This window comes from Myiozetetes cayanensis, unplaced genomic scaffold (assembly GCF_022539395.1).
Source record: "Myiozetetes cayanensis isolate MyiCay16 unplaced genomic scaffold, myiCay2020 scf14, whole genome shotgun sequence".
Classification (NCBI taxonomy): domain Eukaryota; kingdom Metazoa; phylum Chordata; class Aves; order Passeriformes; family Tyrannidae; genus Myiozetetes; species Myiozetetes cayanensis.
Window position 1 is genome coordinate 9,854,303 of NW_026087048.1, and position 14,618 is coordinate 9,868,920.

General features: G+C 41.1%; 1 protein-coding gene across 4 annotated transcripts in view; it reads right to left on the reverse strand.

Annotated features, from left to right (window-relative positions):
• FBN1 (fibrillin 1) overlaps nt 1-14,618 on the reverse strand; it is a 147,328-nt gene that overhangs the window by 7,908 nt on the left and 124,802 nt on the right. The window contains exons 45-61 of one of the 4 annotated variants that reach the window (XM_050309429.1): nt 14,138-14,263; nt 13,239-13,355; nt 12,722-12,850; nt 12,335-12,454; nt 11,759-11,884; nt 9,656-9,805; nt 8,131-8,196; nt 7,312-7,428; nt 6,832-6,951; nt 5,089-5,211; nt 4,532-4,663; nt 3,792-3,917; nt 3,050-3,256; nt 2,359-2,484; nt 2,029-2,151; nt 998-1,114; nt 344-472 (exon numbers count right to left, since the gene is read on the reverse strand). In XM_050309429.1, coding sequence (XP_050165386.1) covers nt 344-472; nt 998-1,114; nt 2,029-2,151; nt 2,359-2,484; nt 3,050-3,256; nt 3,792-3,917; nt 4,532-4,663; nt 5,089-5,211; nt 6,832-6,951; nt 7,312-7,428; nt 8,131-8,196; nt 9,656-9,805; nt 11,759-11,884; nt 12,335-12,454; nt 12,722-12,850; nt 13,239-13,355; nt 14,138-14,263 — 2,154 coding nt within the window. Of the gene's footprint in view, nt 1-343; nt 473-997; nt 1,115-2,028; nt 2,152-2,358; nt 2,485-3,049; nt 3,424-3,791; nt 3,918-4,531; nt 4,664-5,088; nt 5,212-6,831; nt 6,952-7,311; nt 7,429-8,130; nt 8,197-9,655; nt 9,806-11,758; nt 11,885-12,334; nt 12,455-12,721; nt 12,851-13,238; nt 13,356-14,137; nt 14,264-14,618 lie in introns of those variants that run through there. The other 3 variants (XM_050309432.1, XM_050309430.1, XM_050309433.1) reach the window with 3 other exon arrangements.

Below are 14,618 nucleotides of genomic sequence, written 5' to 3' on the forward strand. Positions count from 1 at the left end.
AACTCTCTCTTTAGCAGGTTGCCTTGGAGATGCAAAACTTCCTGTCCTTAGTGAGTCCCTCAGCAATCCGTGAAGGATTCTGCAAAAGTTCACTGAACTTACAACACTTAAACTAAAACATTCCAGGCTAAATTGATGTCTCCTCAGAAAATATCTGTCCAGCTCTTTAGCATCCTGCAATATATCCATCTGTTCTGGCCCATGGAGAGAAATACTGCCTTGCTGCTAAATTTCCATACATGCCTCCCCTTCAGTCTACACATGCTTACTCCACAGGCCCTTCCTCGGGTGACAGCATGGCTGAGAGACGAAGGAAGCAGGAGAAGGCCTGTGTTGTACCCACCTTCACAGCTTTGCCCAGTTTGGTCGAGTGAGAAGCCACGTTGACATTCACAAACAAAACTTCCTGGTGTATTCTGGCAAATGCCCTTCGGCCCACAGAGATTGATTTCAGTGGCACATTCATTGTTATCTGGAGGAAGCCAAAGCCTCAGTGTTAGTTTGTAGTTGCTGCTGGGAAGCTGATCATTCAGCCCTGCTCAGGATGAACGGGTGGTGGCAGGAGAGTATGTTTTGCAGGAAGTAGTTTAGTTTAACATTTCCACAGACCCAGTGGGTATGTGTTTAAAGGATGACTGCAGACGTGTATTTCATGGTTATTGTTTCAAGAAGCCTTGATATTATCTCAATGAACTACAAGAATAGAAACAGAACTATTTGTTGGCTCAAAGAAAGGGTAAGGCAAGAATTACAAATTGGTGTTTATACTGTCTGGTTCTTGCAAGGGCAAAATTTCAAAGGCATAAATTATGAAAGCCAGGGAAGGTAGGAGGGGGGGCTCTCTGTATCTTCTGCTCTGGGTGGACTGGAATCAGAACCTGGCATGTTTTTCCATTTGGTTTCTCAGGAAGATGATTTTATCTCCTTACTAGTTTGCTTCTGGAATAAGGGTCAGTAATAAATCCCAAACCTGTGTCTGCCTTCCCCCATCACCTACCAATGCAGGCTGTATGGTGCTGAGTGAATCCAGGAGGACATTTGCAAGTGAAGCCCCCAATGGTGTTGACACAAAGGAACTGGCAGTTGTGCTGCTTCGTTGCGCATTCATCAAGATCTGAAAAAAAAAACCCAAGAAAATATCTTTCACTTATGTTCCCTGGACTCAGAAAGAAGTGATTACAAATAAATAACATAGCAAATAAAGCCTTTTGAATCTCCTTCTCACTTTCCATGCTGGCTTCTAGTTCTTCTCACGTGAAGCCTCACATGTAATGAATGGGACTTTGGAGCTACACCAGTGCCCATGCTAATGCTGAATTGGACACCACTCTCATCTGTCTGAGAGCTGCTGTTACTATTTATTGACTAAGCAGATGTTTATTAGGTAAGTCACCATCTTCATAAGAAGATCTGGCAGACTGGAAAGTGGCCTTGCACTGAAGCACACTATTACTCCAAAAGAAATATGGAAATGCTAACAACAAATTTCACTGTTGTTCTCCCTGCCAAGTAAAGAATTGCTGCTCTAACTTGTGTGGATTCAGTCAGATCTTTGTTACCAAGATAAATAAATATATGGAGTTCTAATGAACATTTCCAAATCTCTCCTGCACAGCTGTGCCTCATCCAGCACACTGCAGAAGCAGTAGGCAAAAATTCTGTTGATGCCGAGCACAATGCACTGCAAACCATACTCATCTTTGCATCCATTATGATTCATTTATCACTGAATAATATGGCTTAAACCAACATGCTTACCAAAATAAGAGCAATCATATAAATTCACTATTGGCTACAAAATCTTTTAAGATAGCTGCCATCGACCTGTAGAAATACCTGTGGATCTATTGTTCATCCAGATTATCTAAACTGAAACACCAGCTCCATCCTATGCAGACCACTCACACTGTCCTCAGTGGAAATATTCACATGAATCAAGGAGAGAGATTTGCATCATTTAAGTGTCCTTGCATTCATTTTTGCCTGTGAAGCACAGTTTCTGCAATTAGTTATTCTCTTGATTTTTACCTTTGCAGCTTCTCCCATCTTCTTGCAGGATGTATCCTTTGGGACATGAACACTGGTAGCTCCCCTCTGTGTTTTTGCAGATGAAATTGCAAGGTTTTGGAGACTCATTACATTCATTCAGATCTAGAAGAAGCAAAGCCAGACACCTTAGTGCTGATAACCCAGATTTGTGATGATGTTTTTCAAAACATTCAGGAGGCAATCAAAATCCCCAAAGCACTCCAACAAATGACATTTTATTTTCTCATTCTTCAAAATCTTTCAATTTCTCTCTTCAAGTCATCTCTTGGTAATAAACTTCATATACAAACACCATAATGAAGCACCTACCTATGCAGAGAGTGCCAGTTATATCTGTGGTATAGCCAAGGTTGCAGTGACAGCGGTAAGATCCCCTCTCGTTGATGCATTCCCCATTGCGGCAAACATCGTGAATAACCTTGCACTCATCAATATCTGCAATTAAAAAAGGGTTAGTTCTCAGTGGAACAAACAACTGATTTTATACAGCTCCAACAGATTCTTGTGCCCTGACATAAAGAAACCCACACTGTACATAAAATAATGAAATACTGCACAGATTATGGAGAAAGATCAAGTGGAAAAATAGGGAATCTAGCTTCCAAATGCAATGAACAAGCCATAATTGGAAGCAAACAACTGGAGTTCATAATTTATTAGCCTCCACAAATCAAACATCACTTTTCTTCCATGTACACAAATAGCTCTCAAGGTGGACCTGCAACACACTCAAATGTGAGAGTGCAAATTCCTATCTGAGTGCCTGTCAGTCAACCGGCATGCAAAGTAAGTATCTGCCAAGATGGGATGGATGCCTCATCATCCAAGGACTTTGGCTGTGCACCCTCCTCCCAAAGGACTGGACTCTCTCAACATGAAAACTCTCAGAAAATTTCAGCTGACATCCAAAACATTTAGGACCTCCCATTGTTCAAATACTTTGGAATTTATCATTTAATTTGGCATTGTCTAAGAGAGCATTTAATAGAAAAGTCAGTACCTGCTCCACTAGACGTGTATCCTCGGCCATGAGGGCAAAGCTTCTTGAAGGCCACAGTGCCTGGGAAGGGACAGACCTCACAGGTTTGCCCCCAGCCTCGGCCTCCATCACAGCAGCATTCAGACTTGGTGACAGAGTTCCTGTTGCTTGATCCGATTTGACACATACTTTGTAAGACTTCAGTGAAGCAGTAGCCTTCCCTGTTGTCTGGAAGACAAATGGTGCATCACAGAGAATCCTAATGGTGACGACCTCTGGAAGGTCATGAGATACTGGGAATTTAGTCAGAAGTATAAGAGAAAGGGCATACTTCACCCTGAGATTGTGGAACTGAGAGTGAAAGACTGCCAGCAGTGAGAAAGAGAGCGTGACGTCTAAGGGAAACAAAGACAGGAAATTCAGCAAAAGGTGGAAGAGAAGAACTTACAATATGCTTATAAAAATGTATGTTTCTGTTTGAACCCAGAAAAGAAGGACTGGCTGAGAATCAGGACCCTAGAAATGTCAGAGCAGTTCCAATCAGTCAGTTTTCATAGCAAGTCACCCCAACCGAACTGACTGAAGCAGGAACATGGTGAGGATGGGAAGGAACTTGCAAGAGGGCACCTACGTACACAGGCCCTTTCCCAGAGGCATGTCAATTTGAGAGTTTGTTTTCCTAGTGTACATTTATAAGTTTAATTTCAGCTCCAACTGCTGCTGTCCAAGTGACAGTTCATTGGGGGGTTAACGTGGGACTCACCAAGGCACTCGTCCTGGGCGTCGCTGACGGTGAATCCCTCGTTGCACTCACACCTGTAACTGCCCACTGTGTTCACACAACGGCCGTTCTCACAGAGCCCAGGTTTGGTCTGACATTCATTCTCATCTATTTTTTGAAATTACATGACAAAAACCAAGTCCATTACTGGATTAATGCAGGTTAGAGAGGTTTCACAGAATTCTTGAGCTGTGCATTCTGCCTGGTTAAACCTCCATTTTTTTCTTTTTCATTTATTTCAAAAGTCTCTTTTATTCAATTTTCAGAGGAAAGATGACCATCTAGCTCAAAATACTGTATATTTTGTTACTACATTTTCTCTGCAATATATTCCTCACTGGTTTTCAAAATTTTTCATAGCTACAGCTGCACTTCTGAATGCCATCCATGGTTTAAAAACAATTCAGATCTACTCTCATTCCTGCGAACAGAGCTAAACAAGCCTACAGCAACGGATCCAAATCTCTGCTTTCTTCCATCAGAGCTGTGCAGCAGCAGCAGTATAAATTGATTCTGAAGGCACCCACATCCAGATTTTCTACTTACTGCCCACACATGTGCACACCTGAACAGGGAAGCGAAGTGTGTACAGCACCAGTAGATCCATTAGGTAGTTGTGAAATCCTTCCCCCGTGTTCCTTAACACTTTGTTAAATCCAAAACTTTAAGCTTTGCTGAGGACCTGTGTGTTTCAGGAGTTTCAACACTTCGGTGTCACTTACCTATACAGCCTTCCCCATCTGGTCTGCGCTGATAACCAGGTCCACAGATACACATATAGGTGCCAATTAGGTTTTTGCACTCCATCTGTTTTGAGTCACAGTCATGAATTCCCTCTTCACACTCATTCTGATCTAAAACACAAGGTTTAGACTTCATTATATAGAGGGATGATCCTGGAAATTCACAATAGTAAATTCTGACTTTGGAATCTCAGTTGTAATCAAACCCTATGCATACATTTATTGTTCTAAACTAACCATAAAACTCACTAGCCTTGAGCAAATTGATTTCTCCCAAATGCCCATTTTTAGTGCAAGACAAAACCACATCATCTGATATGACCTCACTTAGGCAGATGTGTAAGTTTACTGGCAGGACAGGACTAACACAATCAAGTGCATAATGCAAACCATAGAATTTCATCCCAAAATCTTTCTGACTCAGTTACTTCCTGGGATTAAAACCCTGGCCCAATAGTGCGGTGAGTCAGAGCCCTGCCCCTGCAGGAACTTGAAATCATTCTCTCCTAACTGTGAGAGTCTGGTGGGAGCTTTACCTCTGCACATTCTCCGGTCCTCTCGCAGGACGTACCCCCCGGGGCACTTGCACTCGTAGGATCCAAAAGTGTTCACGCAGCGGAAGGCGCAGAGCAGAGGGTTCTGGATGCACTCGTTGACATCTGGATTTGGAGCGACAAAGACCATGGGGAAAGTGAAACACTCATGTAAAACTCTGCAGACTTGAGTGCACAGGTTTTAGGTACAGGCAATACCACAGATCCCAGTTTATTGAGGGCTAAATTTTAATAGCTGGGGCTCCACAGTTCTCCTCATGGATTTCTGTATGAAGCAGGCACCAGACATGCCAGGATGTTTGCACAGCTACCTGAAGTTTCAATATGTTCAACAGCAAGCAGCCAATGGAAATAATTTCCAGATCTATGCTGCCAAAATACTGGCTCAGTCAAAACTGCATCTTTTCCACATCTAGGTTCAGTTTTTATGATTGGTTATTTTTTAAATTCTACATTCACTAGTTCAGCTTCTTCATAAACTAAATTCCATAAAACAATATCCTTACTAGAAACATTAATTGAAGTACATTTACATATGGTCTGGACTACTTGAGTAAGTACTGCTATATAGTGATGTTTATGCACTCTGCTAACTCCTCCTCTGCAATTTGAGCTTTCACCCAAATTCCACTGAGAAGTGAATGAAGCTCTAACTGTAAAACTAATGCAATTTGATGCAAAATTAGAAGCATTCTTTTTTACCGGCTTGCAAAGAAATAGATTGTGGCAGATAATTTAAGAACAGCTGTGTCAGGTCAGAAGAGAGTGTCAGAATGTCCTAGGACATTCTCCTCTCTCTGGTTTTAACAGGAGGAGATGAATATTAAAAAACCTCATACCATGTAAACAGAGATCTTTCCCCTGATGCAGCCCCTCAGTTTAAGGACTTGCACAGCCAAAAGCCACAACCAAACTATCAAGCTTAATTTCCACTGATGGATTCCCACGCAAATTTGTATTATTTCTTTCTAGGTCAATTTATACTTGTGGCCTCACTAATATTCTACAGCAAAGAGTTCCACAGCTTAGGTACGTACCATGCATATAAAAATGTTTGCTTTGGTTTGTCTAACATGTTCCCTCTATTTTTGGTATCTTTACCACTTGTGGTTTCATAAATTTAAATCATATATCTCTTCAACCACATTTTCCACACTGAAAAATTCTGATTTTCTGACTGTCCCTTCTATAACTCTGATCTTCCTTACTTCTCTTTTCTTTGTGCATTTTCAAATTTTAATTTTTGAAAGGAGATACCAAAGCAATATGGAAAATACTCAGCCTGGGGGTACCATGGTAATTGTCTGATTGTGTTTGTATTTTCTGTTTTGTTCCCTGTTTCTTCCCTAACAAACTCAGGCAGCCCATGCCCTACTTTCATCACCCCTAGGGAGTCTCTTTGCTCAAGGAGGAAGGCAAAACCCACACACACAGTACACAGCCCTTCTGGGAAGTGTTCTGGAGAGACAGCACCCCAACACGCTCCTCTGTGGGCAGCCCCTGAGTAGACACCACTAAAACCCCACCTTCCAGTTAGAAAAACATCCTCCAGTTCATGGTGGATTCAGGAAGGAGAAGCCTATTTTTCTGATTCAGATAAAGGTGCATTATTCCAAATGTCCATATTTTAGCTTTAAAGCTGCTTTACCCTCCTCAATTGTTTTCAAAATTAGGGAACTGTTTCAGCACACAACAACAACAGTCCTTAACCCATGGGAGTCTCACCTTCACAGGTCATCATCGGCCCGGGCTCAAATCCCTCAACACAGGTGCATTCAAAACCTCCCACCACATTCCTGCAGGTTCCATTTCCACACGGGTTTCCAACAGCACATTCATCAGTATCTGCAAGCAGTTAGGTCAAGACAAGAATATGTGGTTTTACTCAACCAAAAAGGTGTAAAATCTATGTTGTTGATGTACAAGCAGAAAAACAAAAAAATCCAAGGACTCACTGAAGTTACTGAATTAGAGTCACAGACTCTCAGCATAATTTGGGATTGCTACAGGTTATCTGGGCCAAACACTCAGCCAGAGCAGGACCAACTTAGGGCAGATTGCTCAGGGCCTGCCCTGGCAGGTTTTAAGCACCAGTAGGGATGGAGACTCCACAACATTAGAATTAAACAACCTCACTGCTCCTTAATGCCATACTTAGCAATTCAGGAAAACCTTTAAAAGGGAAGATGAAACAGCTCTACTTACCCACACATTCTGCTCCCTGTAGGATGTAACCATATGGACATTCACAGCGGAAAGACCCATCTGTGTTGATACACTGCCCAAATTTACAGTTATCTGGATCAAGGCACTCATCCACATCTTAACCAGAAATACAAACAACACAGTAAGTGCAACTGACTTCACGTGCTTTTAACTTCTCTCAAAGAACAAGTGTTGTTCTGGCGAGAAATATTCCTGAGATCACAAAAAACACTAATATTTGAATTCTGATACCTTAGGATGAGGGCACAGAATTTGTTTTGCAGGCCAGCTTTCATGATACAGAAAAGAAACTGATTCTAAATGTCAGATATAAACCTCTCTGACTGGGGCTATAGGGAGAGCAGCAGATATGAAAAGCAGTAGTCATCCAGAGCTCCTTAAATGCAAACTTTTGCCAATAAGGCTGAAGTGCTGTTTGTCTTGGGAGAGAACAGAATGTACTGAAGGGATCTGGGAAAATGTGGTTTGCACTTCTGGAGGATTAAAACCATTTACTGTAAACAGGCTACATATATTGTATAAGAAAAGACAAGTGTGCTACGTGATCCATCCTCTAGATCCTACATAGGTTTCCTAGCTCTGAAAGAAGTTTAATTTCTGATATATAAGATATTCAAGCTTGAATTTGAAATTGGTATGAAAAATTGAGGGGAAAAAAAAGAAGTATAGAAGTTTCCACAATTCATGGCTTTTGGAAACTGTTGCAAAGGTGTTATTCTCAGTTGAAAGGGAGAATGGCTTACGGGTAGAAAATGGTACACTGATGCAACAACAGCACTGTGAGGTCCAGGTACTTACCCAGTCTTGCATCCCCAGGTCCAACAAGGATGCCAATTCCAAATGGACAAATCTGTCTGAATGCCTCTGTAAAAAAAGCCCATAAAAATCAAACCATATGTTAAATTCTGTTTTGGCAATCAGCATTACACATCAGCTGCACATGCAACCACTGCTACCAGTTCATCCTCCTCATGGCCAGACCCAGAAATAAAGTATGTAAATATATAAATTTCTAATTTTATATTCATGCAAAAATTATATGGTCATTTTACATTTCATCTGATCTCCTGTGTGCCTATGTGTAAAATCCTGTGAATAATTAGCATCATTTACCTTCCTTAAGGAGCAAAGTAATGCGGTATTTCTATTTTAGAAGTATCAATACTAGTGACTGCACTCTTTTGTTGTGAATGAAAGATTTCCTACATTTTCTGAAGAAGACACAATTTAATCCAGACTCAGCTATCTTAAAGCTATTTCTTTTAGAAAAGACAAGAAAAAGGGCCTTGATCCTTTGAGAAGAGTTTGGACTGTGCAAAATATACTGAAAAATGCATGTGCTGCCACTTCAAGAAAATGCTGCGACATATACTGTGCTTTTCCACCCGGCTTTGGTTCATATGATCCACGGCAGCAGAATGAAACATGCACAGGCAACAGGCCTAGGAGGAATATTGCAACTGGCACATCTAATTCTCTTTTCTACCCTTGGCTTTTGTGAGGATTGTCTGCAAAACATCTCCATGACTTATTAATGAAATGAACTGCCATCATGTATTGCTGAAACCAGTAAAGCTGTTAAACCGCATTTGTCAGCACGAATTAAAGCCCATTCAGCAAATTGCACCAGGATGGTACAGAGGCCTGGTGACTTGTTTGATGCTGACTTACTCAGTCTTATAAAGGATACTAACAAAGTGAAGTGTTTCTTTAGCAACAGTCCAGGGAGGTTTTCCTTCCTCAAGGCCTGTGTTTTGTCATTCTCCGCTATTTTTGCAAGTCATTCACATTGATAAGTTTGCACACTTATATTTTTTATAATAACAAAATTCAGACATGGATCTAATTTAACAGTTTGGGGTTTGGTTTGGTTTCTTGTTTGTTTGGGGTTTTTTTGTTTGTTTTGGTTTTAGGGTTTTTTTGTTTGTGTTTTTTTTTTTAATTAGATTTCATCTTTATAGAACATCTTGCTATACCTATTTACAATTAGATGAATTCCGTTTGTGTCTTGCAGGTATTGCCACTCACAGCCTACCAAGGGCCTACTCACTGCTTTCCACTTTCCACGTGTGACACCTCCCCAGTAAAATACTCAGCACCTCATCACAGTAACAAGTCTACAAGCAAACAAGGAACATACTCAAGAACTGTCCATCCAAGGAGCATGGTTTTGAGACTGCAATGGCATCTACTTTACAGACAGCAAGGACAATTGTTAAGGTTAAACACCTCTGGGGAATTATTTTTCAAAACTCCTTCTTACAAGAATCCCAATCTCCTTTCAGTTCTGAGAGCTATCATGACAGTATGGCCAATAACGCACCATCAGCTTCCTCTGGGCAGAGCTCACAGGGATCTCCCCATCCCTGTCCCTTTAAGGCACAGCAACACTCTTGTTTGGAGTGGTTTCGGGACTTCGGCACAGAACATTTTCCATCTTCAAACTTGGTAAAGCAGTAACTTACTCTCAGATCTGCACAGAGAAAAAAAACTTGTTATGAGCAGTTAGGGTGACTTTGGCACAATTTTCACTTAGATGTGTTAACTGCAAAATTACAGGAGAAACCCCCACCGAAACACCCAACTTCCATCTAAGTCTGTTAATAGGGAGCATTATTGTCTCTGACTGTGGAAGACCTGAAGGAGGGAAGGTCTCTACCTCAGCCAAGGATAGCTATGGGGTAGTGTCCTACTTCAGTCATGGAAAAGGAAGAGGTTTTCTGGTTTGTCCAGCAGAAATGGAAGAGCTGTACTCTCCTCTTAGCCTCACTCCTCTTTGTAAAAACTGAATATTGCCTCAATTTATTTATATTCTATTACTAGTAAGAATCACTTGAGTCAAGACATTTTAATCAACTTGTAATGACAATACTGTGTAGTTAAAACAAGAGGCAATTTGCAATGGTGCTTTCCTTCCTCATTCTTCCTGGAGGTACAAACAAAGCAAACTGCCCCAGTAGCACTGTATTTTGTGCCCTGGGTAACCAGGATGCTGGAGCAGAGCTGAGATCACAGACCACAAGCATTCAGCAGGCAGAGAGCTGGCAGCTGCCTGCACTGGCAGGGGGACAGCAACAGGGCAGTTATGGAAGCAGCTGCTCCTCCAGTTTTCCGGTGCAGCGTCAGTGGTGGGCAATGTCCAGGTTTTACTGAAGTCCGAGGTAATGGGAAGTTTTAAACAAAACTTTGTTTGGCCTGAGACACTTGAGAAAAACCAGTCTCGCTTCAGGGGATGGAGAGACGCTCACTTGAAGTTCACACACAAGTGTGCATTTTCCTCTGACATTATATGTGAAAGAGTGGTCTGTGTTGGAAGATTAGGCTACGTTCTTTTTTATGATTTTGGTTTTTTTGTGATTTTTTCCTCCTTACCTGAAGAAAATAACACCATCAGACTGAAGAAACTTCATTTATGTAAGCTACATAAGCACAGCTAAAACATCCATGCTGCTTTCTTGAAGCTGACTGCAGTAACTGTGCCAAGCTGCATGGTGGTTTGGAGACTTGGATGAATGTTTACTGCAGGTTGGATTCATTTTTACCAAAACCACAATTTCATTTAGCCCACTGTGAAGTGAAGAACTCGCTATGGTGTCAACAAGCATCACTGTTCTGTGCCAAGCAAAACTACAGAGGTCCTTATAAAGGTCTTACTCATCAGTGGTTCCCACTGTGCACACTGTGTATAGGACATTTAATGCTGTATCTATTTAATAATTTTCAAAGCCTTTAAAGTAACTCACTCCCTAATCTGTTGTGCTTGTTCTTTATACACAAAATAAACTAACCTGTGGTTTTTCATTACTAGATGCTCAGCTTTTAGCATTTGGTCTTAGTGCCCATGTTTAGGCTCTGAACAGTGTATGCACTAATCTGGAAGCCAAAAGACACTTCAGACTTTTCTAAGCAGATGGGTGCTTATTGTCCTCACAACACCTTTTGCAAATTTTTTCCAACAATCTTTTTTCCACCCACACATTTGTGGAGAGGAATAGCACATAACAAGTGTTACGGTGAATATGGTAAGTGCTAAGGACAGCCCTGTAACTGGAAATGCTGCCCTTAGGCTACTGCTCGTGTTCATGCTCTGTTTCTGTGTCATGTTACTGTCCATACAGAGGCCAAGTAGCCTCAGCATTTCTTCCAGGGGTGCAAAAAAGGACTGCAGGGCAACATAATTTCCTCACTTAACCTGATGCATCGAACATTATCTTCGCCCCTTTTTATTGCAATGTTCTGTTTTAATGACAAACAGATGTTAGGGCAAGACAGAACCTGGCCCCAGCTACAGAATTATCATGTTTTCCCTATGAAAAACACTGTTTGAGTCCAGAGTCTGCTTGTTATATTAGAAACAGCCCGCTAATAAGGCTTTTCTGAAGCAGCAAACAAATTTTGAAATGCCAGAAAACAGGAATGAACTTACCTTGGCATCGCCTTCCTGTGGAAGACAATACAAAGCCTTCTGGACACAGACATTTGAAACTGCCTGGAGTGTTGCTGCATGTGCCCAGGGCACAAATTTCTGGCTGTTCCACACACTCATCAATGTCTGGAAGAAGAGTAATTAAAGAGATGAGAAATAAAAATATTTACACTGGCAGCTGTACTACATGAAATGCAACCTTAAATCATCCCTGACATCTATCAGATTTGACAAACAAAAAGGCCAAACAAAAAGAGACAGAAAGAGGAACCAGAAATCCAGGTGCAAAATCTATGGTTCGTTTTCACATCTGCATGCAGCAGGCAAACTTCAGCAATGTATCATCCAGCAAATAGCCTGGAATTACATTTTTCTTGGGTTCAGATCAGGTAGTTCTGGTTCAAACAAATGTTGGTGATACCTCTTACGGGAAGTGAGAGACTTACAAGTGGCTACAGTTCAGAACTGTACACTGCCACAAAAGACTAAACATTGCTCGTGTTTAGATGTAGAGGAAACTGGTAACAACTGTGAGCAGCCAGGAGAGGGACAGAAGAGGGATTGTTCTGTACACACCTTCACATTTGTCATTCTGCAGGATATATCCAGGAGGACAGATACATCTGAATGAGCCATCCAAGTTCTGACATGTGCCTGGTGCACATTTTCCAGGATCCAGTGCACACTCATTGACATCTAAAAGAAAAGAGAGACAATTTATTTGAGATAATTGCTGTTATCTCAAATTTCTGGCTGAGGCTGCTTTAACTTTGCTTCCACCAAACTGAAGGTGGAACTTCCCAGGAGCAGCAGAGAAGTCCTCTTGTCATCCTCTTGTCATTCCTTTCCTCTGCTTGGTAGAATGATGACAAGTGTGACAGTTCTGTCTGACCTACTGTTTTACTAAGCATATCTCCTCAAGCTTTGCTGCACGCTATTTTTATCCTAAAAGAAAGCACTCACCAACACAAGTCCTTCCATCCAGAGCCACCTCATAGCCATCATTGCAGAGACACTGGAAGGACCCGATGGTGTTCACACACTGACCGTTCCTGCAGAGCATTCCATTTCCACTTGCACACTCGTCCACGTCTAAAAAAATAACATGGAAAGGTACGTAAGAAACAGCAGCAACAAGTGAAATTGGGTAGGTGAGATTTCTGTTTTCACTATATTGACAGAGTGACTGATAATGCAGAGAATCCCCTGTTTCAAAAGCAAGTGAGGGGAAAATACCACTACTGGTCTATGTTATGGAAGTGTCAAAGCAGGAGTAGAAAACCAAATGGCCCAATATCACACACCAACATTCGAGTGGCTCTAGAAAAGTGAGAGCATAATCAAAGAGGCCTTTTGAGACTGAAGAAATTTGGGTTTGTCTTTATTGATGCAGATCATGCAAGAGAGAAGATGGTACTTATGTACTTTTATTAGGAGTAGAAAGTCTTAGTAGAAAGTGCCTGCTCTCAGCACTCCTCACCTATGCAGTCATTGTTGTGGGAGAGGATGAACCCCAGATTGCAGCGGCAGTTGAAGGAGCCAATGGTGTTTCTGCAGGTCCCGTTGCCACAGGCGTCTCTCTCACACTCATTAATATCTACAAAGGAGGAAAAACAAGCAGTGAGTATTTTAATCACTGATGGGGAAAGAAAAGTCTGTAGCTATTGGGCAGGAAAGAGAAATCCACTGTCAATAGTGTGAATAGAAGGAAAAAAGATTGTTGTACCTCCCAAAAGGAAGAGTTTGACGTGAATTTACACACTTGATATTAACATCTACAAAAATAATCAAGGGTCAACAATCATTTACCTTACTGTGGTTCCTGTATCACCCTTCCCAAAGGAAGTCTAAGCTATCTTTAATCATAGGCATTTTGAAATCTCAGCTTGCTCAGACAGCAGATGAGTAACAGCTGTGAAGGGGTTAACTACAAAATTTCCTTTTTTTATGAGATGACTCTTTCTAAGAAGGGCACTTTTCTGGCAAAAAATTTACCCTTCATCTACTCTAGGAACAAGTAGCTTATACAACTGCTGCATTGCAATATTAATCTATTAAATTCCTTGCCTAAAGCAATAAATGAGACAAGATGATCTGGAAAATTCTAAGAATGAAATATTTTCCTCAAAAATGAAAGCATTAGCAGTTTACTGACAGGATATGCAATTTTAAAGGTTAACTCTACTTTAATGAGATCTTTTTCATTCATTAGTAGCTTCTCATCACCCCCAATAGCCAGTTACAGTGGTTTTGCACCTTTGTCTGGCAGTAAATGGCTCACAATCTCAGTTGTTGTAATGCAACTCCTTATTACAGAGAGGACAGACTTCGTAATTATCTTAATAGAAGCCTAAGTACAGCTTAATTTGATATACTTGCCTATACACATTGTTCTGTCATCATTGGTCTTGAATCCATTGTGACAAATGCAGTAGAAACTTCCAACAGTGTCAATACACTGCCCGTGGCTGCAGATATTGGGAATTTCTTGGCATTCATTCCGATCTGAGAACAAACAGATGCAGTGAAAGTTAACGCCTCTAAACGACAAGGCTGGAAAGATGCATTAGCAGCAACCAAGACAGTCTCCAGAGCATGGTCTGATTTAAAACAGTATTTTTAATTTATTAATGACAAAACCACTACTAACTAAATCTCAGAAAAGGGGCTATTTGCATGTAAATTATCTTTTGCAATATTTGTGGAGCTGAAAAAGATTTAGCATAAAAATTATATTTACCAAACACAAATCCTTGCTGGAGGAAAAGCATATTGCCATGGCTTTGAAAAGTAAAATTACTGAACAAAACTGGAAAGGGTCTGAGTCTGAGGACTCTACATTGGCTGCAGCAAAAATGAA